Raw genomic sequence first — 27458 nt, 5'->3', positions numbered from 1 at the left:
GAGTTATGTTCGGGACACGCGTTCCACGACCGCGGCGCAAAGATTAACGAAGCGGCGGCTCCCAGTCGGTGGATCAAGTTCACCGCGTCCGCCAAGAATGAACAAACCTCCGTAACGTCCCGTCATGGGAAAGACACCCCGAGGACTGTGGGATTTCGCTTAACCTTAAAGCCTTATGGAGAGCCTAAGATCACGTTCCCATTCGTTCTCTAACAGCAGCGATTATACAGGTTGTCCCAAAATTATGGTTTTTCGGGGAGATGTGGGGTTCCTTAGGTCATTTGGAGAAACTTTTTCCTTTGCGAAAATGCAATCCGCGGCTTCGTTTACGAGTTATTGACGAAAAACCGTGACCAATGAGAGAGCGAGTGCGGTCAGCGCTCGGCCCTCGTGACCACTGCCGCTGCGTCAGAAGACCGGCGCGACGCGGTACTGGCTGGAAGGGCGGAGCGCTGCCCGCGCTCTCTTTCCGATTTGACGGTCTTTTTCGTTAATAACTCGAAAACGAAGCCGCGGATTGCATTTTCGCAAAGGAAAAAGTGTCTTCAAATGATCTCAGGAACCTTTCATTTCCAGGAAGTACCATAATTTTGGGACACGCTGAATATTTCAGCGAGATAAAGGGCGATTCGCACTGCAAAATCGATCTAATAATTTTTCATGAATAATTTCTGACCTAGTCGCGTTCTCTTAACTTCATTTAAATTTTAATAATTTTAATTTAACTCTTTCTAAAATAATTCTTCTTTCCGTCTGGACAATTTGCCGCACTGAGATCAGCCGACGTTCGGATTTCCTCCTCGAACTTTTTTCTCGCTTTCGAACGCGCAAACCAACGTATTATAAACCGCGTAGCACGCCCCCTTTCTCTTAATTATGCGAAACATCTAAATCCACAAGCGGGCAGAATTCGTCGGGCAGAACGGCGAGCGGAGGACTCGCGCGACGTTAAGGGGGGACACGGAGTTAAGCTCGGAGGGGCGTCGCTCCGACTCGCTTCGCGGCCCTGCTCGGCGAGCCTTCGTCGAAGATTAAAACAGGCTCCGTCGCGAAGAACTTTAATAGATTTCCCGGAGAAGAACCGGAGAGGATAAGCTATGCAAAGTGGTGTGCAAGCCCGCCGCTTGGAAAACAACCGCGGCGTGGAGGTTCCGTGGCGTATCGATCCCCCCGCGACCTTTGTTTCTGTCCACTTTCCCCTAATCGAGCCTCTGCCCTAACCGGGAAATTTGACGTCACCGGTGATACGCTCGGCCGGATTGTAAACGAGGCGTCGCACCTTCCCGCAGCCTTGTACGCGATGCATTTGTAATCGTCGAATGAAAGGGAACGGGTGGAAGGTCCAAGGAGAGTCGCAATCTTTGCTGGGCGAAATTTATTAAGAGCATGATCCGCGCGATATTTCCAGCGACGCGATCGAGCCATAAATTCAGCCCTGTAATTCAGATTCGTAATTCGTTTCGCGCGGGGATTATATAGTGCATTTACGAACACTGCGCGGAGTTTGCACAATAAAATATCAAATCAAATGTTGATACAAGTATTAGATTAAAGTTTCTGCCGAGAATTGCATTTTATATGTTTCTCGATCATGGATAAAGGGGAAAGCTGACGCCAGTGTGCAATAAATTACAGTATTTGCAACCTGAAATCATTCCTTGTGCAATGAACAGAATTTTTATTACTCGGAAACTAAGTCTGTCAATATTATCAGAAGATAAAATCGATTCGTTAGTTCTAGATTCTACACTTACTTCCGAGCTTCGTCATTTTTTTCCCGATTCCGAAACTCTTCTCTGCAATTTTTTCCTAGGTTCAGCGACTCCTCTCCAACGTCTACAATTTTTCCCCGGCTCCGCGATTTTTCCCTGGGATCCGCAATCTTTTTTCTAAATCTTACGACTTTACCCTGGTGTCTATAATTTTCTTCCAAAGCTGACAATTTTTTCGCCGGAGCTACAAGTTTTCTTCAGGGCTCCGTAATCTTTCCCCGAGGTTCACGATTTTTCCGTAGAAACCACAATTTACAGGATGTCCCAAAAATGTCATGCAATCCGGAAATATGGGGTTCCTGAGGTCATTTGAAGTAACTTTTTCCTTAGCGAAAATGCAATCCGTTGCTCCGTTTACGAGTTATTAACGAAAAACACTAACCAATGAGAGCGAAAGCGGCCGGCGCTCCGCCCATGCGGCCAATGCCGCGTCGCGCCGGCTGTCTGACGCGGCGGCGGTGGTCGCGAGGGCGGGGCGTCGGCCGCACTCGATCTCTCATTGATCGCTGTTTTTCGTGAATAACTCGTAAACGAAGCCGCGGATTGCATTTTCGCAAAGGAAAAGGTTACTCCAAATGATCTGAGGAACCTCTCATTCCAGATTACGAGACATTTTTAGGACGCTCTGCATTAAGAATTGCATCGAAGGGGGAAGCTAATATTAATATGAGAGAATCCTTTGCACAAAGAGTTAATCCAACGCAATTCTACCTTCGAACTAGAGGTCGGCATCGTTTCCAAAACAATTGCACATTCCCGACAGTTCGTATCGCGATGTAAATACAATTCAGAACACCGCATGGGTTGCAGCTCGGGACAAGAGTCCGAGGACATCAATCTTGACCGGGCACGGGCCGCAACGGTTCCCGATTTAATTCGCGGCAGCGACTGCGGTTCCGTTGCATAATTCCTAACGCTCGCAAAAACCGCGCCGCGATTTACGGCCGACCGAAGGGATTGCGCAATTAGACCGAGGATCTGTGTGTCAGCAATTTTTTCGATGAAGACTTGACGCAACCGTCGCCGCGTCGCACGTTGGCACCGCGCCGCAACTGTGACACGCTGCTTGCGCAATCTTGCCAGTTTGCTGCGCGCTCGATCGATCGAATCGGTTCTCGAACCTTTCCGCTTCACCGCGATACAAGATCGATGGATCCTCGGATATCCGGCTGGATATTGCCGGTCGCTTTTGTTCATCGCGGGGGAAAAACCGCGATTATCTCGGACGATTACGCAAGCGTCGCGAACGAAAGCGAGGAAAGTGCGTTATGTCTGCGAGAGACCGTCCGCGCTGGTTCGCAGATAAAAGATCGGAGAACCGCGAAGGATTGTGGACACTTCATTTGCCGCATATAACCGGGAACGATTTATGGCCCGGTTGATGCTCGCGGTGCCTGCGAATTCGTAAAATAAACGAGCCTGTTGAATTCAATGACCGTAATTGGCCCGTTGAAATATCGTCGAGAGTTCGAACTGTCGGATCGCCGCGAAGAAAAATCGCGCGCGACAGTCTGTCCGGGCTTGTTCTGACGTTCGAACTTTCGCGTTTGACGTTCCATCATTTCTTGACAGAGACGCGTTCACCGCGTCGAACAAGCGGCAAGTTGCCGCGAATTTCGGTGAAAGTTTGATGAACCGGGCGGAGGAAAATCGTGCCTCGAGTCTCTCTCGCGGTCGTCGTAAACGGAAGACTCCTGCTTCGAGACGACGTCCCGAAGCCGAAGCCGGATAAAAATAGTTCGGTCGTTCGAGAAAAACCGCTCCACCTTTCCGACCGATACACGTTTCCCCGTCGAAACTTGGAAACTCGCAGAAAAAGCGTATCCGCGGTGTGACTAAGAGATCGTTGCAATGTTGCAATCGTTCCGCGCCCCTTCTCCGGCGATCGCGCGCATTTAATCTCGAGCAGGCGAAACCTGGACCCGTTGACGAGGCACGAAGGTGTATACTTATCGAACGCGGGCAATCAAATATCTTCGTGCAACAGTTCGCTCGACGGGTACCACGTTGATTACATGCGATGCAAATTACGCGAGTGTGACGCGGATTATGTAGAACATCCGTCTGGAGGCGGATTGTAAAGCGGAGCGTGTTACGTAAAAATGCATGCGAAGTTGGTTCCGCGTCCGAAGAAACAGGGAGGAGAGAGGGAGAGAGAGGGGAAGACTTCGTCTCGCACTAAATTGCGCGCACTGTCATTCGACAATACGGTTTTCGCCCCGGCACCTTTGATTACGTGACCGGAATTTGCGCAATAGTTACGTTCACTTCGGCCGAGTAACCGAGGAACAGCAGCTTGCAGGCGCGCGCGCGCGCGCGAGCGCCCGCGTCCGCGTAATTTCGCGCCAAGATTCCCGGGGGCAGCCCGTTAACGAGCCGCAGAAGCGGATTTCGCAATCCGCGTCGCTTGCGCAACCAGAAAAATCATTTGTGCGCGCGATCCGCTCCAAATTCGCGGCCGTCGAACCCGGCGATCGAGCCGAAAATCGCGGAAATGAAAACGTTCGAGCTGACGCCGGGCTTCCAATAATAGCTCGCAACGATCGAATCGATGCAAAGAGCTCCTCGGACTTTCGGCGAAGTTTCACCGCGGCGCGGGAAGAAAGTCGCCCGGTCGTCGATCTTGCCTGAATTCGTAAAACAATTCTTCGGAACGCTTCCGGACATGCTGCACGCTCGCGCAGCACGTCCGGCCGTTCGAATGAAAGTGGTTGTTACGTGCTCGAGACAAAAAGAAAACGCGAGTGCGGCGACGCACCGGCGTATCGAGAAAGACGCGGCGTTTCGTCGGATTTTTTCGTGACTTCCGTGGCTGGTCGGCCCGGCAATATTTTTTAATTACACGTTTACGCTACAACGTTTCGGCCCGGCCTCGTTTCTGCGACGCGACGCGCAGCGGAGGTTTCGCGATGCTCGCGTTTACGCGGCCTGGTTAATTAACCGCCTCGAAGACACGAGCACTGGTTTACTCGATTCCAGTTTGATGGAATATTGTAATTGCACGATCTCGTCGCGCTCCGGCGCACCGTCGCTCGGCGCTCGAAGCGTGCTGTTCGATTGGCTGCAATAAGCAGATCTCGATGGGGCTGAATGAAGATCTGCGAGGCCGTAAACTGACTTACAGGGTGTCTAAAAAATGTCTCGCAATCCAGAAATGGCAGATTTCTCGGGTCGTTCGAAGAAACTTTTTCCTCAGCGAAAATGCAATCCGCGGCTTCGTTCGCGAGTTATTGACGAAAAACGGTGACCAATGAGAGACGAGCTCGGCTGGCGCGTGGCGGCCGCGCGAATGAGTGGGGGAAGTCCAGTACAGCTCAGTGGTTCCGCCGCCACGCGCCAGCCAAGCTCGCCTCCCATTGGCTACTGTTTTTCGTTAATAACTCGTTAACGATGCCTCGGAGAAAATTATTGTAAAGGAAAAAGTTGCTTCGAATGACCACGGGAACCTCCCGTTTCCGGATTGCGAGACATTTTTGGGACACTCTGTATATTACATCTGCGAGGACAGCGAGAAGCGAAGATTCGGTCCCTGATACGTGTATCTTCGTGATCTCGAACCGTCTATCCATTTTTCCGCGCGCTAACGCGATCGAACGATTTAATTTTGCTTCGAGCCGATGCATAATTGCTGTTCGTCGGTTGATCGAAATTGTACGAGAACGTGCCAGAATATTTTCTGCTCACGAGGGGTAGTTATTGGAATCCAAGCGATGGGTCGACGGTCTCGCGGCTTCTGGAAGTTCGTCGCACCGTGGCCTCCCGCGGGAATCATTTTGATCAGCCGACAAAAGGCACGCGAGCGGGGCCAGGTTTTTCTCATTGACCACGTTCACGCAATAACGCCACCCATTTTAGTTTCGAGGACGATGGAAAAATACGGGCGACCGGTCGATTCTCGAACGAGCGCGCACACAGGAGACTCGCATCTCCTGTCCTCGCGTCCTCTCCAAACAGCAATCAGCCCACGGATCGATGCGCGTTCGACTCGCATTGTTCCTTCCCCGGCGAGCCGTCTGCCAATTTTATAATTCGATATTTCCACAATGCCTTTTCGAGGGATTAACTTCGGCGGCTCTCCGAGGCCGAACGATCGCGGGGCTCGCCGCGGGCACGTTGGCAGGCCTGGCACGATCCACGATTTGCATGGCTGTCCGCAAAACTTTTAGCATTACTTACAGCAGGATGTACAGCTTGGGATCCAGCCAGGCATCGTAGTTGCTCGAAGGCACCGGTTTTACATCGGCGATGATAATCTTCGGCCCGGTCGATCGATACGTCGAATTCCCCTCCCATTCGACCCTATCGGCGCTCGCCCTCAGCATCGAGGTCACGGATGTCCGATCGCACGTGGCCGGCAAACACAGCCCCAAAAACACTTGCTGTTGCTGCAAAAACAGAACCACGTTATTTACCGACTGAGATTCGACGAGATTCGGCGTTAATCGAACCCTGCAACTGCTTCCTTCGATTCTACGTTCCCTTTAAGGTGTACAAATTTTTCCCTAGGCTCCATAATTTTTTTTCAAGGTTCTACGACGTCTTTCTAGTGCTTAAAACGTGATTTCTAGGTTTCACGACTTTTCAATAGGGTCTACAATCTTTTTTCTATCTTTCACGATTTATCTGTAGGTTCTATAAACCTCCCTTGGGGTTTAGCATTTTTTTTAAGGCGTTACAATTTTTTTATAGGTCTCACAATTTTTTTCTAGATTCTACGAAACCTTTTTAGTATCTACAATTTTTTTCAAGGCTCCATAATTTTTTCTCTAGGATGTGCAATTTTTGTCTAGGCTCCACAATTTGTCTCTCGATTCTACAAGGCTCCCTTGGGTCTTAGCATATTTTTTTGGACTTCACAAGTTTTCTGAAGGCCCCACAATTTTTTTCTAGATTCTACGACATTTTCCTAGGGCCTACAATTTTTATCAAAGCTCCACAATTTTTTCCTAAGATGTGCAATTTTTTTCTAGATTCTACAAGCCCCCCTTGGAACTAAGCATTTTTTTAGGCCTCACAATTTTTTTGTAGGCCCCACAATTTTTCCCTAGATTCTACGACATTTTCCTAGGGCCTACAATTTTTATCAAAGCTCCACAATTTTTTCCTAAGATGTGCAATTTTTTTCTAGATTCTACAAGCCCCCCTTGGAACTAAGCATTTTTTTAGGCCTCACAATTTTTTTGTAGGCCCCACAATTTTTCCCTAGATTCTACAACATTTTCCTAGTGCCTACAATTTTTGTCTAGGCTCTACAATTTTTCCCCAGTATCTACGATTTTTTCCTAGACTCTACAATTTGTTTCTAGATTCTACAAGCCTCCCTCGGTTCTTAGCATTCTTTTTCTAAACCTCACAATATTTTTGCAGGACCCACAATTTTTTCCAAGATTCTACGACATTTTTCTAGCGTCTACAATTCTCGTCTAGGTTCCCCAATTTTTCCCTAGAATCTACAATTCATTCCCAGGCTCCACAATGTTCCCCTATCTTCCACAATTTGTCTTCAACATCATTCTCCAGACTCCGCAACTTTCCCCAAGCCGAACAATGTTCTGCATGGCTCGAAGGAGTTTTATTTCCGACCTGCCAGCCCTTGCCACTCTCCCGTCCGTACCAGCGTCTGCGGTTTTCGACATGGAACGCTTGAAAAATTCCTTTTTCCCCGGGTTTCCCGATCTGTCTTCGTCCCCAGTCGTTTCGCCACGGTGCTTTCCGACGGTACAGCTTTGCGACCGCGGAAACCGCGACGCTGGCGCAAACTTAGCCGACATAAGCTGGATTTTCAGCGATAATCTCCTTCGGATCAAAGGATTCCGGACCGTTTCACGATGGGCGCACTGCACGCTGGCCGCACCCGAATCTCCCACGGCTCTTGACAGCGCGGTGTACGCGGCGACGGGGATTAATTGTGCACGGCGCGGCGCCGTCCTTCGCGACCTATTCTTCCTCGATCCGGCGACTTTCTTAATGACGATCCTGATTACGTTATCGAGACGCGAGCCCTCCCCCCACCCCTCCCATGCAGCCGTAAACGAACTGCTCGAGCCGGCAAATATAATAAAGCCCTGTCGGGTCCAATTAAACGGAAACCGTGGAACTCGCGTTTCTCGGCGAGTTCGGCCGACAGCTGCTTCGAGGAGCTTGAAAAGCTGCGAATGGAATTAAAACTGTTGTATAGGGCGGCCAGCTGGCCGAGCCGGGGGATTCTGGAATTCTGGCCAATCAAATTTCTATTCACCGAGCTGTTTGTATTTCGCCGGGGGCCCGGCGAAGATTGGCCCGCGCGTACTCGCGGAAATTCAGGAGCGTATTAAAATAATTAGCCCGGCCGTAAAAAAAAGACCGGTCCCTCTGTAAATATAATTGCCGCGCTTTTACGGCGTCGGAAAATCGACGAGCGAAGTGGGCGAGGTTTACGAGCCCCCTTTCGGGGCTGGTAAAAACGTCGAAATCGATTTAAACGCCGCGCCGGCTCGCGCTCGTTTTATCCGGCATTTTTAGAACGCGTTTCTTGCTGCCGCGATGCCCGCGACCAGCCAATTATCGAACAACTTCGTTCGACGCACTTTTATTTTCTCCGCGATGCTCCAGTTTTCCGCGGGACATCCAGACGCATAAATCGCCGAAAAAATCTAACCGTGTCCCGCGTTGGCCCGGGGTTCGCCGCGCAACCTTTTCACGTCGCCCGAGCCGATCCGAACAAGAAAAGCACGAAAAAAAAGCGGCATGAATAATTCATTAGCGGCCGGACGGTAAACACTCGCGAACGAACTTTCGGATATCCATGCATGCTAAAACAACCGCGCCAATTACGCGAGCCGCCGTGTAAACGGATGAAGGAGAAGCGCGAGCATTGTCGCCGTGTTATACAGGGTGTCCCAAAAATGTCTCGCAATCCGAAAGTGGCGGGTTCCTCAGGCCATTTGAAGCAACTTCTTCCTTTACAAAAATGTTCTCCGAGGCACCGTTAACGAGTTATCAACGAAAAACAGTGACCAATGAGAGGCGAGCTCGGCTGGCGCGAGGCGACCGAGCCAATGAGCGGAACTGGGCTACGCGCGCTGGTTGGCTGGACCGCCTCGCGTCAGCCGTACTCGATTCTTATTGGTCACTGTTTTTCGTTAATAACTCGTTAACGGTGCCTCGGAGAACATTTTTGTAAAGGAAGAAGTTGCTTCAAATGATCCGAGGAACCCGCTATTTTCGGATTGCGAGACATTTTTGGGACACCTTGTACTTTAAAGGGACCTTTGTCACCCGGCTCGACGAGTCATTCTCGTTTCGTTCCGCTCGTCTCGCGAATAAGGGCCCCGGTTGCCGAGCGTTGTTTCTTCGCGCGAATCGGCCTCCGTAATCCATTCAGTTAGATTAATTAGCCGGCGACTAATTCCGTCCGGCACGGGGGATACAAATGATTCAGCAGGTGTCCCCGCGGCACGTGTGCGACTCCGATCCTCGCGTTTAATTAATCCGCTCGTAATAATTCATTAGCCGTTACGGCCTTCGTGTTATTCGACATCCGAAAGCGGATTAACGTCGCCGGATTAATTAAGCGCACTGTCATCGTCGTCATGCGTCAGCGGGCAACGTGAACACGCGCTGTGCCCCGTCCGTCCGTCCGTTTGTCCGTTCGTCCGACGCGACGGCAGAATTTCACCGGCAATTATACATTAACGGATCTCGTCGATCGCGCTCGCAATTACGCTGATTTCTTCCGGCGGGGGAAACGCAGCGCTCCGATTTTTTCCGGGGATCATGAATGCGAATCTCGATGCGGTAATCGAGGAGAACGCTGTCCAACGAATTTCAATGCTTTCGTCGCGTTTCGATTTTGTCGTCGACGATTCCTGCGCGATTGTATATTTCTGCTTTAATTGGGCAAGCGGTACGTTCGTTGCGCGATCGATTGTTGCATTTATTTGCTCGGATTTGGAATGTACACAGGATGTCCCAAAAATGTCAAGCAATCTGGAAATGGGGGATTCCTGAGGTCGTTTGAAGAAACTTTTTCCTTTGCGAAAATGCGATCCGCGGCTTCGTTTACGAGTTATTAACGAAAAACAGCGACCAATGAGAAATCGAGCGCGGCCGGTGCTCCGCCCTCGCGACCACCGTCGCTGCGTCAGATGGCCGCCGCGACGCGGCATTGGCTGTAAGGGGGAAGCGCTGACCGCTCTCGCTCTCTCATTGGTCGCTGTTTTTCGTTGATAACTCGTAAACGAAGCCACGGATTGCATTTTCGCTAAGGAAAAAGTTTCTTCAAACGACCTAAGGGACCCCTCTTTTCCTGGAAATAGCATAATTTTAGGTGACGAATTGGGCTCCGAATTGCGAAACATTTTTGGGACAATATTATGTATACTATAGTATGTATAATATGTATATATAGTATAATATATACAGTGTATCAAAGATCGGGACCTGCAAGATTTGTCAAGATTGAAACATTACTCGACATCATACACCTGAATTTCCCAATTTTCGTTTCTATGACCAAATCGCTTCGATTTTACGGAATCATTAGATCGCCCGTTTGGAATTCGAAGCGTTGAAACAATCGTGAAACCGTAAACGAAAGTGCGGAACATTCTTGGAGCGGCGAAGGGTTGAGCAACCGTTATCATGTTGCCAAGTTGCAAGTGGAATTTACGGGCAGCGAATGATTAATTTATGCATTGGATCAGTGGGAACGAAGCGTCGAACGGCGTGAGGATACTTACGAAAAACTGGAGCTCGGTCGGCAGGGCGAGCAACATCCTCGCCACGTGGAATTTCAATAGGTAGGGCGGGAAGGGGGGCTTGGCGTCGATTACCGGCCGCCCTTTTCCATCGGTGTGGTTCAGCTCCCGGCACAGGCTGCTCGAGCCCAGCCAGAACCCGTTACCGAAATGGAATTGCGAGGAGTAACGTCCGCTCGCGTCTGACACTGGAAAAAAAAGAGAGAGATGAGAGTTCACCTGCTGAGGAAATGCCGATAAAGGACGGTCTCGTGGAGCGGCAACGATAAGCGCGCGTATGTCCGCTCCGTAATCCCTTCAGAGGGATTCGGCCAGAGTGGTCGGCTCTCTCGACGGGAAAAACACCGGCCATAAAACTTAACGACGAAACAATCGCGGGAATTCTAGACGTGACCCGAGATTCAACCGAAAGCCCCGACGAATTAATATAGAGTGATTTCTCCGCGAAATGTTTGGAAATAATCGAGAATAGCAGATCTGAGAATACTAAGTCGCGATGAGACACGATCATTCGAGTCTCACGGCTCGTTTTTTTATGGTGTACATTAGTATGAATACATAGTAATTTTATTTCTAATTTTTTGCCACGATTCGGAGGCAATTCGGAGGCCACGTGACACGATTCGAAGGCAATTCGGAGGCTACGTGACACGATTTGGAGGCAATTCGGAGGCCACGTGACACGATTTGGAGGCAATTCGGAGGCCACATGATACGATTTGGAGGCAATTTGGAGGCCGCATGATACGATTAAAGGCAATTCGGGAGCCACGTGATACGATTTGGAGGCAATTCGGAGGATACGCGACACGATTCGAAGGCAATTTGGAAGCCACATGATACGATTTGGAGGCAATTCGGAGGCCGCATGATACGATTAAAGGCACTTCGGGAGTCACGTGACACGATTCGAAGGCAATTCGGAGGCCACGTGACACGATTTGAAGGCATTTCGAAGGCAATTCGCAGGCCACCTGCCACTATTCGAAGGCGGAACTCACGCCACACGTGTCACACGCTTGACTGACTCCTTCACCTTTAGTATCGACGTAGCAACAAATCACATAGGCGTAGGACTAGCACAACGAAATTCGCAGCAACCCGAAATTTGGCATTTTCGGGAGAAATTACTGTGCATGTACGTCAATTCTTGTATAATTTCTTGCATAATTTTTCATATCAATTTGTATGTAAATTTTAGCGTCGATTCTCTATAATTTGCTCACAGTTCAGCGAAACACTGCGACCTCAATATACAGATAATTCTCGCATAAAAACGGTTTACGTTTCTAAAAACTGCCGCATCGTGCGAATCCGTGTTAGACGAAACAAAGAACTGGAGCAACGAGGGGAGTAAGACCCGTTTCACGCGAAGCTGCTCGTATCGCAATGCGCGTATGACGGATACCCCGAACGTGCGAGTAATTTTATGGCAATAATCTGCCGGCGATACAGTACCGCGATACTCTCTTTCGCGTGTTAAACAGCTGTTAGGTTCCAAAAATTCGAGAAACTGTTACCTTTTTTTGTAATTAGGAGGAACGTATTTATCGAAGCAACCTTCATAAAAAGTATTACATATTAAATTAAAAATAATGTTTCCTTCGTAATCACCATTAAAGCACCCTTAACCGAGGGCGTTTCCGTATCGACAAGGCATCCTCTGAACTTTCTTCGGCGTTATCTCGAGTTCTACGCCCTACTTCCTACAGCAGTAAAAAGGCAAACAGAAAGTTTTTTAAAAGTGTACTTAATACTTCGCGAACAAAATGAATTTCAGATTCCGATAAATTTGAAAATTCTGCCGGCGAATCTGATACGACGTGCACGCTCGTACGATCAATTTCCCATGAGATATCTCGCACGTTTAAAAGCTCTTGTTTTGTTCCGCGTTGTACAGCGAATTCTGCCTAATCGACGCTCAGCTGAGACACAAAAATGGACAATTTTTGGAAGGCATTGCCGCTCGCTTTTTACAATTGTTGACAATCGATAACTATAAAAATGAGCCTCTTCCTAAATTGTCCATTTCTCTGTTTCAGCCGAGCGTCGATTAGGGAGAATCTACTCTGTAGCGGTATTTCCCTGATTTTTCAAAGTCTGCATTGAAAAATGTTACGCGCGTTGCACGGATATTTATCTATTGGGTTGGGGAATAAGTTCGTAGCGTTTTTATCAAAGACGATTTTCTTCGTTGTTTTCGTTAAGCTCGCGAGGCACCCAGGCTCCCAATTTTTCGGCAAATCCCATCGAACGAAGATGATCGAGAATCGTTTTATGATCGCAGTTCATTTTTTCGGCCGATTCACGACTTGTTCGGTGACCGTCCTCCTTCGAAAGTGCTTCGAGACGCTCTTCGTCGAATTCGGAAGGTCTTCCGATGCGGGGCGTGTCGTCTACGTCAAAATCGCCATTTTTTAACTTCGCAAACCATTTCCGTGCTGCAGACTCGCCTATGACACCTTCTCTCTATACGTTGCAAATGTCCCAGGCTGCTTCGGCAGCTTTTTGGCCTCGATGAAAATCGAAGGAGAGAAGGTGTCGAAAATGTTGCTTTTTACTTACTGGATATTCCATTTCTAAGCCTTAAAATTAATGAAAAATTAAATTACTCGAAAAGACGATTAGCACAGTTTCGTAGAACAGAAAGAGCTCTATCAAACGAATATCATACACTTCGTCGAACAGCAACAAAATCGTTGTAAAATAAAAGAGAATACAGGGTGTCCCAGGTTTGAATGTTCAAACTTTGTCAGTATATTCTATGGCACAAAGTAAGAAAAAAATGTTATGTAAACATAGGTCATATAGAGCTTTATTAAGAAGTTATAACAAAAGTTCAGAATAGGAATAGTAATCAACTAAAAAAAAAATAAAAAATAAAAAAAAATCTTCGATCGATGTCAACAACGGTTATTAATACATTTCGAAATGTATTAATGAACACAGCTTACATAAACACACGGCATGTGCTGATCCATTCAAGCCAATGCTCGCAGTAACAGCAAGTTGATTACTATTCCTATTCTGAATTTTTGTTATAACTTAATATTGATAAAGCTCTAATGTATAATAAAGCTAATAAAGCTCTATAATGTTAATAAAGCTCTATATGACCTATGTTTACATAACATTTGTTTCTTACTTTGTGCCATAGAATACACTAACAAAATTTGAACATTAAAACCTGAGACACCCTGTATAAAAGCCCTACGAACTTATTCCCCAACCTAATAATTCTCAGACGGTGTTAAATTAACCCCGTGCTCTATGGTGCCGCGTTGCACAAGGGTCTTCCCGAATTCTCGCGTTGTACGGGGGGTTGGCGGACGCGATGAATATATTCGCGATCTTTTGTTCGCGGGGACGCGCGCGATGCAAATTTAATTGGACAACGCGAACACGGTCATCGTGTTTACACGTTTCCGGAAAAAGGTGAAACCAGAATTTCATGAATATTCGACGTGCGCGCGAGGCGCCGCGCCGGAAGCGCCGGCCAGAAGAAGGATGGAGGCGGGGAGCGCGATTAAAGCGTCCGCCATTTGTCCGGCAGTCTTCAAAGTTCAAGCATTTCATTAAATGCGACGTATCCCCGTTGTGAAATATGAATTTAACGAGACAAAAAGGGGGACGAAATGGGACACGAGCGCGGAGAACGCGGCTCGCGGCGCGCTGGTTCTCGGCGAATGGGAGGGAAAAAAAGGAATATATATATGTATGCATGTATGTATGTGTGTATGTACATATGTAGTCACGCGTCGTTGACTTTTCCTTTTTCAATGGAACGGTCATTCAAAACGTTTTCCGCGTCGAACTGTTCTCTAATGTCGCAACTCGGAATGCAGGGTGCAGTCCCGTGTAAATAATTTTCAACGCGGTGCCGAGCGCGCGCGCGCGCTGTGAAAACGTACACACACACACGCGCGCGACTGTCAGAGGTTTGAGAGAACCAGTAGTCGTCGGAGGATCCGCGAACACGTCGGTATGCATGTTTTCGTCTCGGAAAAGTGAATCAACAACGGTTCAAACACGCCGCTGCCTGTCACTTATCCCGATGACTTTTCATTTGCATTTCTCTCCTCGACGTCTGCTCCCGCGTGCAAACTCTTATCGTTTTCTGTTCGATCACGCTTTCGAAGGAATTCCGCTTGCTGCTCGGAGAACTCGAACAAATTTTTATCTGGTGATCGTTCGGTTTTTCAGCTATAATATAGCCATAAAATTATATATTATGTATTATAAATTATATATTTTATTATAAATATTATATAATATATATATATAGTCAACAACCAAACTGTTATTAGATAAAATTTGATCGAATTAATAATAACAAATAATTGCGGGAATTATCAAGTAATTGATAATTCGATCAAATTTTTATCTAATAATAGTTTGGTTGTTGAGTTATAATATAATAATATAATAATATAATAATATAGTAATATAATAATATAATAATGTAATAATATAATAATATAGTAATATAATAATATAATAATATAACAATATAATATTACATATTATATATAATATATAAAATATATTGCAGATAATATTATATATAATATTATATATGTATAATAATAATAATAATAATAATAATAATAATAATAATAATAATAATAATAATAATAATAATAATAATAATAATAATAATAGTTGAGATCTATAAGAACTGCTATAATATAATATTCATAATATAATATTATGATATAATATTATAATATTATAATAATATTAATTATAATAATAATAATAATAATAATTATAATAATATTATAATATAATATTATGAAGAAAAAAATATACATTAACAGATTATGTCCGAGAGAGATGTTAACAAAAATTCCAAAAATTCGCTTCTATTTTTGTTATATATTTGAAAGAAACCCCTCTGAAATCCTAAGAACCCTCATTATACACTTATTGTCAAAATCTCAATATTAATTTCGAAAATATTAAATATTGTCCAAAAGTATCAGCTATTTTCCAAACAAAAATCTGCTCACGCATACGAAAATACAGTAAAAATTTGCATTTCAGCATCGTGTAAGGAATAATCGTGCTATCTAATTGCAGTTCTAATTTAATAATTAAATAAGCAATTAAATAAACAATAATTAAATAAAAAATCCTACATCTGCTCGGATAATTATCTGAAAGGCTCAATATTTTGAACAGCAAGATTTCAAATTTCCCTATCCGCGAGAGAACAAATCTCTTTCACACACCGAAGACGAAAAATCGCGTCACCGCCGATAGTAACCGCATACCGATCACGGTGCGCCAAACAGGGCTCCCGTTACGCCGTTTAATTAATCCGCACGGTCAAGATTTCCAAGACTTTCTTCTCCCGAAGAGACCAGCCGTTACATAAATTTTCGAGGGTTGAGCGGCTCGGAAGGTTCATTGCCAGTTACGTAAAGTACCGGTATGCGATCGCGAGATCGGAGAAAGCGGCGTCGGTGGACAAACACGCGATCATCGTTAATTTCTCTGCTGCCGAGTATCTCGGCTCTTTCCGGTCGAGCAGCCAGCGGAGTGTTTCGGCGACTGGGAGACCCGAGGACGGAGAGGTTCCAACACCGGCGGACTTCGCGAATCGACGAATAATCGACGACGCGTGGCTCTGATAACGTCCGCGGGAGCCAGCAGATCGTGAAGAGCCCGCTCGAATCGAACCGCTCGATTCGAGCTGCTCGATTCCCGCACGGCCGTTCCCGGCAGCGCGAAATAAACCATCCGATGATTTACCGTCTGACGTAACGCCTAATGCGCGACTAATAGGCTTGCTCGAAAGAGAGATAATTTCGCCGCGAGTTCCCTCGAACCGTTACCGGCGCGTTCCACGAAAGCTCGCCGGCATTTCGGATTGATTTATCGCCCGACGGTGCTCGCGCCGATTCATACGGATAAATCATGGAGCTATCGAAAGTGGACGTCCGCGGTAAAAGTTCGCCGAGGAAAGTCCTCGATCGTGGCTAGCGCGCGGCGCTCCTCGCGCGATCCGATCGAGAGATCCTATTTCACGCGGGAATCGCGCTTTAACCCTTTCGCTACGGCGGTTCAGTCCGCCGTAGCGCCCCTCCTGAACGGAACCACCCGCCGAAATTGTGCACATTGCGCGTGGATAGTGTATTTGGGAAGAAAAGGGATTTTTCTTTAAAACAGTATAGTTATAATTTCTGCATAAGGTATAAAGTTATTTAATAGGTAAAAAAAGTTTCATTAACAATGGAAAAAGTGAAGAAATAATATATAATATACAGTAATAAAATAAAACATAATATTCATAATACAAAACATAATACATAATAATTAGTCCTAAAGTTAGTACTTTCGATTTTCTATCCCTTTATGACATGTAACACAATAATAATGGGAAATGCAGGTAGAACAAATATAACTTGAATGGTGTGTCGTTTATTTCGGACTGTCGTTTGTTTGTTTCGTCAAAAGATTCACGCAATACCAGCATGTCGGATATATCCGGCGTTCGTCCCCAGAGGGCGATCATGTGGATGTCGGATATATCCGGCGTTCGGCTCCGCGAGTGTTCATATGGATGACGGATATATCCGTCGTTCGGAGCGAAAGGGTTAACGATCCTTTTATTTCGGGAGAATGATCTGCGAAGATGGGAATGCTGTCGGAGTCCGGTCACGACGGTCTGACGGAGCGGCTAATAAGTCGCGAGTAACGCGGGACAGCATCGCTAGGACAATTAACCTGGAAACTCAAGCTCCGTGGAACTCGCGGAGCAATCCAGCGTGGTTCTACTTAAAAGAAGAGAGCTCCGTTTATTAAAGTTCTTCGGCGGGACTCTGGTTAGGGTGACCTCTTCTTCCAGGCGTGGGCCGCGAGCCGATGTCACGAAGCGAATGCTTAATATTTCGCGAGCCGTGTTCGGTGAAAGTTTGGAAGTTCAATTACGGAAGAAGGTCTGATTCTTTTCGTAAACGTGGTTTTTTAGCTTGACGGCGAGTTCTTCCGAATTGTCGCTCGGCTTGTAATATCGCGAATAATAGTAATGTCTCTCTAATTGACGCTCAGGTTGTCCACTGAAATGGACAATTTGGGGAGAGGAGATACGATTATTCGTGACTCGCGGTTTGTTTTTGTGGTTACGAATTGACAACAATTATAAAAGCCGCGAGACTCGAATAAATCGTATCTCCTCTTCCCAAATAGTCCATTTTTGTTTCCAAAGCTGATCGTCAATTAGGGAGAGTTTACTTAGTACGAGTTCCACCCTATAACAACAAATTTCATTGAATTATTACTAATTAGTTATGTATTCATATTACGCGATTCCTTTGCTAATAAAAATATACAGTAATGTCTCTCTAATTGACACCCAGATTGCGCACAAAAATGGACAATTTGGGAAGAGGAGATACGTTTATTCGAGCCTTGCGGTTTATTTTTATAGTTATAAATTGACAACAATTATAAAAACGAGTTACAGCGCTCGATAAATGGTATTTCCTCTTTCCAAATTGTCCATTTTTGTTTACAAACTGAAGGACAATCGGGGAGAATTTTTGCGTATTTGTGAATTCCCCAATGTCCTGGCACCTTCGACAATTTGTCTCCAATTTTTCTTTTTCTAGTCACGTTCTCTAGTCAAGCTCAAAACGGAAATATTAGGGGGACCGGAAAGTTATGTTCGTTTGTTTACATTAAATTCAAACAGATAAATATGGGCAGAAACATTACTTTCCGGTCCCCCTAATACAATGAATTCTCCCTAATCGATGCAGGGCTTGGAAACAAACATGGGCAATTTGGAAAGAGGAGATACGATTATTCGAATAATAATAATAATAACAATTCCAAATTGCCCCTCGAAAGCCCGGCGGCTCGTTTTTATGATTCCCGACAATCGGCGACTATAAAAACGAGCCGCGACGGGTCGAATAATCGTATCTCCTCTTTCGAAACTGTCCATTTTTGTGCACAATATGATCGTCAATTGCAGAGAATTTACTGTGTCCGGTGCACACGGATCGGGAAAAGCCGGGCGAAAGCCTGACATATCGACATTTAACTTTCTACAATAGCATTAATAAAATATAAAATGGCTTTCGCACGGTTTACAGCTGCCGATCGCATCTCGATCGAAGATCATGATCCCTCTGCGGCTACCGGCGGAAAACAGGAGTCGAACAAAAACGTGTATACATTGATCTCGACATGCCGAATGGAATAACAGGCGCGGACGCAGCGGGAAAATTTTAATCGGCGCCCGTTCGAAACGCTCGTTTCCGATACAAATCCGTGAAATTCGTAACGCGGTTATCAATCTGTGCGCAACAAACAGGATCATTGTTGGCCCGGTCGTCGACGGTGAACACTTTCGTAGCCGTGGATCCCGTCGTTTCCGAGCGGCTATCGTCGCTGCAATTCCGCGCGCGAGTTCACAGCGATCGAGCCATCCGCGAAATCCCGATCCGGGGAACAATAGAAAATACATATTTGCCGAGGCGCGTTGCCCGGGATCAACAACTGCTGAATGCAAACTTTGCGAACTTTCGCCGAACGGTTCGTCGAACGTCCGACGATCCGGTTTCCTCCTCGCGGTTACATTCGAGCGGTTTGCTCACGATCGCGCGACGATGACCGATTCCGTCTACTAAAAGTGGGACGGAAATCGTGACTCGAATGCCTGTTTTATTGAATGATAGCGAAATGAAATGTACCTTTTGTTTATCTTCGCGCGTGTCGCTTCTGTCATGCGACATTATTATTGGTAAATAATTCTTTATAATTCTTTATAATTCTTTATAATAATAATTCTCTATAATTCTGTATAATTCTTTAGAATAGTAATTCTTCATAATTCTTTATAATTCTTTATAATTCTAATAATAATTCTTTATAATTCTTTATAATTCTTTATAATAATAATTCTTTATAATTCTTCATAATTCTTTATAATTCTATAATTCTTTGTAATTCTATAATTCTTTGTAATTCATTATGATAATAATTCTTTATAAATTCCAAAATTCTTCATTCTTTATGCCATTCTTTATGCCAATAATAGATACCACATTATTTACTATGTACTCAAATTATAATAGTAATAATAATAATAATAATAATAATAATAATAACGACTTTAATAACAACTTTAGAAGTTGTAAGCTACATCGCGAATTTTATCTGCTATCTAACTAATTCTTCTGTTATTATAATACTGCTTTGAAACCAGTTTATCAGTTTTTAAACGAACAAGACTTTTCCCCTTTTGAATTCCAAAAAGAGCATAATTTTCAAAACTGAATTATTCCAATCGTTTCCAGTCGTTATTACAAATAAACGTATAAACCGTATACAAATGAGTACACAATAAATCCAAGTGCGCAACGACCGTCCGCTTGCAAAACAATTTGCTTTTCATTGTCGCGCGTTTTTTCGAAGGAAATCGATCATCGCGCGACGCGGCGCGAAACGAAGCGCCGAGAAGTCGTTTTGGAAATCACGCGGTTGGTTAATGTCGCGAACGGTTCCGCCGCGCGAGTTTCCACGCTGTCATCGATAAACCGGCCGGGCAGCTCGTTGCCGGAAATCACCGTAAATCTGGAAAACCGTGAAAGCCGATTTGACTACCGCGTTTGCCGCAACCGCAAGCGATCGATGCGCGGGCGACAGCGGCCGCCCGCCGAGCTTGAACAGCTTTCGGACCACGGTAACGATCGCGCTGGCTGGCCTAAACCGGCGCCGAAATTTCGGGAAACGCTCGCAAATGATCCCGACGTGTTATCCTCTGCGCGTGAGAACTCGCCGTGCTTTCAATCTTTCGCGTTAATTGCTGTTACTCTCCACAGCGGACAGCCGCCGCGCGAGAGCTAAGACGCGCCGACACTTTTGACCGCCGCGTCGCTCGAATTTCAGCGACCGTGTGGTTTCACCCGATTTGACAATTACTAAAACGTGAGAACGTTGAAAAAGCAATTCGCGTCGCGTCGCGAACTTCGATTAAAGTTTGCTCGAAAAACTTGCGAGGGCGGACTAACGTATTTGTGCATTTTTTAACGCGCGATAGTTTTTCTCAAGCTGGATCAAATGATCTGAATTCTTTTTTTAATGTCAGAGTGACTATTTTAATGTACAATGACTAAAATGTAATGTTTAAATTTTGCGGACTACTGTATTTGTGCATTTTTTAACATGCGATAATTTTTCTGAAGCTGGATCAAATGATCCGAATTCTTTTTTTAATGTTAGAGTGACTATTTTACTGTGCAATGACTCAAATATAATATTTAAATTTTGCGGACTAACGTATTCGTGCACCTTTCAAAACACGATAATTTTTCTCAAGCTGGATCAAATGATCTGAATTCTTTTTTTAGTGTTAGAATGACTATTTTAATGTACAATGACTAAAATATAATGTTTAAATTTTGCGGACTAATCAAATGATCTGAATTCTTTTTTTAATGTCAGAGTGACTATTTTTCTGTGCAATGACTAAAATATAATATTCAAATTTTGCGGACTAACGTATTTGTGCACCTTTTAAAACGCGATAATTTTTCTCAAGCTGGATCAAATGATCTGAATTTTTTCTTAATGATAGAGCGACTATTATACTGTACAATGACTAAAATATAATATTTAAATTTTGCGGACTAACGTATTTGTGCACCTTTTAAAACGCGATAATTTCTCTCAAGCTGGATCAAATGATCCGAATTCTTTTTTTAATGTTAGAGTGACTATTTTACTGTGCAATGACTGAAATATAATGCTTAAATTTTGCGGACTAATGTATTTGTGCACCCTTTAAAACGCGATAACTTTTTTCAAGCTGGATCAAGTGATCTGAATCTTTTTTTAATGTTAGAGTGACTATTTTACTGTGCAGTGACTAAAATATAATGTTTAAATTTTGCGGACTAACGTATTCGTGCACCTTTTAAAACGCGATAGTTTTTCTCAAGCTGGATCAAGTGATCTGAATCTTTTTTTTGTGTTACAGTGATTATTTTAACGTACAATCACTAAACTATATTTCAAAAATTTCGCTGCTACTCGAAACGACAAGAAAAATAACAGAAAGCTCTCGTTCGTTAAATTTGTTATCCAAATCCGGAACGAGAATTTAAAAACCGCGTTCCGCGGATCGCGGTGATTCGCACGCGCGCCGAAAATAGCATCGCGATCGTTTGACCTCGATGTCAGCAGTGAACTTGACTTTTATGAATTCTTCGACATCGTGAACAGTGAAATCGCGAGACGGATGAACCGCACGAACCGATGACAAAAGTCAAGTGGGAGCCCGTACGTCCGTCAATCGTTTCAACAAATCGCCCGGCGTTCGATCCACTCATTTCTGTCGCGAATACGTATAATCAACGGTCTACCTACCTCGAACAACCCTAATTTGCTATCGGTCGCTGAAACGCCGCCGGGTGATTTGCATCGATTGTGTTCGCCGCGCTGCCGGGCGTCGACTATTTCGAAACGTTCCGGAGTTGCGCCGTCGAAACCGGCGTTACATCGACGAAGTCATTAAAACCGGTGCTTTTAATCGCGGACCTACGGTTCCGAAACAGAGTCGGGCGCAAGTTTACGACGCGTTCGCAAGCCACCCATTGTGATTTACCGTAATAATTTAGGGCGCGCTTAAGGGCGGGGAGGTTGGGGAAACGGGTCGCTTTTAACCCTTTCGCTACGGGCGGATTTTCCGCCGCGGTACTTCTGCTGAACGGCGCGCTGCGACATCACTGCACACTATAAAACGCCGATCATTGCGGGGATACCGCAGCGGAGAACCCGCTCGTAGCAAAAGGGTTAGTCCAAATAAAGTTAAAGAAAATTGAAAAAAAATAAGGCATATCTATTTATCCGTTGTTGAGAGAAGAATAAGGCGAATTATCTTTCTGCAGTAAGCACTGACTTTATCCGCTACAAACGATCGAACTTATGGAGGGCCACTACAGGGTGTCCCAAAAATGTCTCGCAATCTGGAAATGGCGGGTTCCTTAGATCATTTGAAGCAACTTCTTCCTTTACAAAAATGTTCTCCGAGGCACCGTTAACGAGTTATTAACGAAAAACAGTGACCAATGAGAGGCGAGCCAGTGAGCGGAACTGGGCTTCGTGCGCTGGTCGGCAGGGCCGCCTCGCGTCAGCCGAGCTCGCCTCTCATTGGTCACTGTTTTTCGTTAATAACTCGTTAACGGTGCCTCGGAGAAAATTTTTGTAAAGGAAAAAGTTGCTTTAAATGGCCTTAGGAACCCGCCACATTCGGATTGCAAGACATTTTTGGGATACCCTGTATAGTGGCCCGTAGTACCTCGGTGGCATCTTATGGAGGGCCACTATAGTGGCCCGTAGTATCGAAAGGGTTAAAACAGCGGCACCAGCCCGCGCAGCCATGCGTTCCCCATTGTTTAGAATTTCAGAACGTTGGAGTGGCAGTTTCCCGGAATTGCCCCGGCGTGTTCGCCGAATTCGCTTTAATCGCGTTTCCGCAGCGTCGCGGGCCGTTCCGGGCGAACGAAAGGAGAACGGGTTACGGGTCGCGGCAACCATTACGAGCCGGTAAAATCGTAGTTTCGCAAAGTAACGACGTATTTGGCAACCGAGTCAGTCGGTCGGCGCGACAAGCTGCTCCGGAGTTTAGCGAACCGTGAATTTCGCGGGGCGCGCGCTCGCTATTTACTAAAGGCGCGTTCGCAACGGCCGATTCTGCCGCCGTGACGGCCGCGTAGTCGCGAGAAGTTCCGGGCTACGGGGACACGGAAGTCTAATTCTGCGATCGGGTCGCCGAATCGATATTCGAATGTGCTGCACGTCTTTTATAAATAGACGGAAGGTCGGCCGATATTCTCTGCACTTTACTGGAAATGCCCGGAGGACTGCGTTTGGGCGCACGGTTCCACCGGACTGTGTAATTCGGCGCTTTCGTACTCAATTAACGCTATTTATACCGAACGGGTCGAGCGTTGCCTTTTCAAATGTTAATTTAACGCTATTTTCAGCGAAAGGGTCGATCGGGCTTCACCTTCTCATTTTTTAATCGATGCTATTCTTACCGAGGGTTCCGAAAGTGCCCTTTGCACATTTTTATTTCAAATTGTTTTCGAGGTTTTATCTGTTTTTCTGAATTTAATCTCTTTTTCTGAATTTAATTTAGTTTTCTAAAACCTCTTTTTCTAAATTTAATCTATTTTTCTAAATTCAATCTATTTTTCTAAATTCAATCTATTTTTCTGAATTTAATCTCTTTTTCTTAATTTAACCTTAAATTAATATTTAATTAATATTAATAATATTAATATAATTAATATAATATTAAATATAATATTAATATTAGTAATATTAACTAATATTATTAATATTAAATATAATAATATTAATAATATTAATATTAATATAATAATATTAAATTATAATTTTTTCCTAAATATTATCCTTTTCCTAAATATAATCTCTTTTTCTAAATTTTTCAACTTTTCCTACGAGGATTATAACATCAATTTGACGAAGATAAGGACAATACTTTCGTTCTCCGTGTTTCGAAGATAGATTCCGAATGGGAGTTCAATTGTAGAGGGTGAAAACCACCCTTCGCGAGCCTTCAAGCATGATCAGAAGGTGAAACAGCTGAACGCGAACTGTCACTGTTTAACTATTGCGGACGAAATGTTCTCAAATTAATTTCTGACATTCTGCGAACTCTGAGAGAGAATTCCGCAGCTTGGCCACGGTGCGAACGCACCTTAAAACCATCAAGGTGTTCCGGAGCACGCATCAGGCGCTGAATACGCGTGTCACGCTCCAGCTTCTGATACGCCGACACACGACCCAGTCCGGTTACGTTGCTATAAATGTCACTATTATGATCCCGTAACAGTACGTTTCACCGGAGCAGGAAGAAAGGACACGCTGGGACTCGCGATTTCCTGATTAACGAACTGCGGTTTCTTTTGCAAATTCTCGTCATAAGCGACTGTTCCATTAGCCGAGCACGCTTCTATTAGCCGTGTCGTTCGTATGAAACCGATCAACGAGATTCCATCGTATATGAGACGACTAACAAGAAATATACTTAAGAGCATTAAAAAGTGGTCGATGCTAGAAAATGGGTGCGAGTGTCTCTATCATCGAACGCAATCCCCTCCAAAAGTAAGTGTTAGGACCTTTACAGAAAATTCGATAAATTTGAGAAACCGATAGGAAATTGTTGCAATTTGTTCAATTTATTTCAAAGTTAATTGTGTTATATATATGTATATATTGTATTGTATTATGTACTATTATATATAATTGTTTTATATATATGTATATATTGTATTATGTTATGTATTATGTATTATTATATACAATTGTGTTTTATATATATGTATGTATTGTACTATATTATGTATTATGTTATTTATTACATCATATATAATTGCATTATATTATGAAATATAATGTAATATTACATTGCAAATTATCGTAATATTACATTACAATAAAAATAACGACAATTATATAAAAAAAAACTATATTTCAATTACGTTTTCAATTACTTCATGGACTAATTACGGCATCCGTTTTAATTAAACGAACTCAGCATACGTTTTCACGGAACAAAATGCAATGCTAAACTAACTAAATCGCACGACTGACAAAAAACTTGATACTAAACATAAAACATTACCTAACCCGACTGCAAAATTACAGTTTTCACCCTAAATCATCGATTGTCCTAATACTTTTGGCGGGGAAGTGTATGTCGCTAATCGATTCCTATCGAGCTCTGAAAAGTGATTAACGTGCGTTGCTATTCTATCGCTGAGAAGACTGTATTTACTCAGACCTTGCACCATTTCGATTACAACGTATGAATTAAGAAATCGATTCGTTCGTTTTCCACGAAAGCTTCTTTACGATTTTAGCAACTTCGACTTCTTGCAACTTCAACCTTTGCACTCGAAACAGATTTTGAGTCGAATTGAAAGATCTCGAGAACAGAGGTCGAATTGAAAGAAAAATCATTACGCTGCTCGAAGATTTTATAGAAAGTGACGAAGATAATTGATTTCGTAATGATATAATAATTAAAGAATTATACATTCTACACGATTACCTTACAGCACGAGGGAGAACAATAATTAAAAAGAGACGCCGCTATGAACATATTGTGTCGCTGAATCGGCGACATCCGATTGCAAAGGGTTAAAGCATTTTACGCGATTACTTTTATGCGTTTTACGCGATTACCTTTATGCGTTTTACGCGATTACCTTGCAGCACGAAGGAGAACAATAATTAAAAAGAGACGCCGCTATGAACATATTGTGTCGCTGAATCGGCGACATCCGAGTGCAAAGGGTTAAAGCAAAAAGCCCCAATATGCCTGTCGGCATATTTGTACGACAAGACAACCACGTGACCCAAGTCAGAAAGCGCATTCCGCTGGTTCAAGGAGCCAGAAAGTTCGCAACATCGTCGACGAGCGATTGACGCGTTACGCGTTTAAATAACCCGTTCGCTCTGTACTCACTCTTGGCGGCCCACAGTTTCCCAGCCCTAAGGGACTCGACGAAGAGCTCCATGTCCCCCCTGCACTCCGGCGCGGGTTTCCCGGGCACCCTGGCCCACTTGAGCGGGTCGTAAAGGTCGGCCAGCCATTGGATGCTGTTGGCCGTCCTCTGCGGCCTCTCCCTCATGAAATCAACGTCGAGATTCTCCCTGCTGGCCACCGCCGCCTCCTCTTTCCGATCGAACATCCTCAGCTGATTCCGCCAGTCCAGCTCGGGATTGTTCTTGCCGAAGCCGATCAGCCGGCCGCGGTCCTTAACCGCGTCCCGCTCGATCCCGGTCCCGTTCGATTTCGCCGGGACATCCGTGACCGACGACCTGGCTCGCGACTTCCCCAGCCTCAGGATGTTCGACTCGTTCCTCGGTACGTTCGCCAGCGTCGTGCATAGCACCGCGAACACCAGGCAGGCCCGATAGAACGTCATGTTCCTCTGGAAACGAATTCAACCTCGGCGTCGATCCGCGTTCTGCTCGTTCAGCTCGCTCCGCGAAATTCGTCCGCTTCATCGGTCACCGCCGAGACGTCCGGACGTCATTCTTCAGCTGCGACTGCGACTTGTCGCGGACCTCCTTTCGATCTCCTCTCAGCAGTCCGGAGAGATCGGCATGCTCGCCGCCCGGGCTCTCTGTTTACGACTGCGGAATGAGGCTCACTTTCTTTTTTCGCTGGCCGCCGTTGCCAGCGATCGCGGCGATTATTTACGAGTTAAACTCCGGTATATCACTCGATACAGGGACTATGTATATATGTATATATGTATATATGTATATATGTATATGTAAACGTAATTTCGAAGCGAAGCTCGAGAATCTCGTCGACCGTTCGATCTTGGATCGGTCGATCGCTGATCGATCGCGTTATCGGACTCTGTGTGTCTTCGCGACGCTCGCGGACGGTTCGATAACGGTTCGAAGAGAGGGTGTCACGCCGATCGAGGCAAAGATCGAGGTGGTCCCCTTTCACGGAGGACAAATGCGAACGCGCACGCGAGGCTAAGGATCACGCACTGAATGAAGCGAATCGACTTAGCGGTAGCGTTCACCCATGGACACCGGTCCCCCTTTCTCTTGGCGATGAACGCCACCGCGCCGTGGCAAATATGTTTCCTTCTTCGGGCCCCCAAACCAACCTACTGTCGCCGCCGTGCCTTGCCGTGCCCTGCCTTGCCTTTTGCCTTTTGCCAGCCGGCTGCCGACCAAACCCGCCGCGGATCCCTCGGCGATCCTCTCTCCGCGTTTGCGAAACCGACACCTCGCGCTTACCTTCTCGCCGTCCTCTTTGACGATTCGCCGCTTTTAACATTTTTCCGCGAGAGTTTCTATTGTCTACGTCCGACCTTCCTTCACTTACCGGACCCGTCCTTTGTCCTTCGACTTTGCGGAGTCCTTTCTGGGA

The 27458-nt window shown here is 45.2% G+C and overlaps 1 protein-coding gene across 1 annotated transcript in view; it reads right to left on the bottom strand.

Annotated features, from left to right (window-relative positions):
* Positions 1 to 27089, bottom strand: part of LOC117218065 (nose resistant to fluoxetine protein 6) — a 57498-nt gene extending 30409 nt beyond the window's left edge. Inside the window, exons 1-3 of the mRNA XM_033466132.2 lie at positions 26025 to 27089; positions 10493 to 10698; positions 5949 to 6157 (exon numbers count right to left, since the gene is read on the bottom strand). Of these exons, the coding sequence (XP_033322023.2) occupies positions 5949 to 6157; positions 10493 to 10698; positions 26025 to 26487 (878 nt within the window). The 5' untranslated portion in view covers positions 26488 to 27089. The remainder of the gene's footprint in view (positions 1 to 5948; positions 6158 to 10492; positions 10699 to 26024) is intronic.
* Positions 27090 to 27458: the final 369 nt, after the last annotated feature.

The sequence above is a fragment of the Megalopta genalis genome, chromosome 1 (genome assembly GCF_051020955.1).
Source record: "Megalopta genalis isolate 19385.01 chromosome 1, iyMegGena1_principal, whole genome shotgun sequence".
Classification (NCBI taxonomy): domain Eukaryota; kingdom Metazoa; phylum Arthropoda; class Insecta; order Hymenoptera; family Halictidae; genus Megalopta; species Megalopta genalis.
The sequence above is the reverse complement of the archived record's forward strand: the minus strand, read 5'-3'. Positions and strand labels throughout refer to the sequence as shown.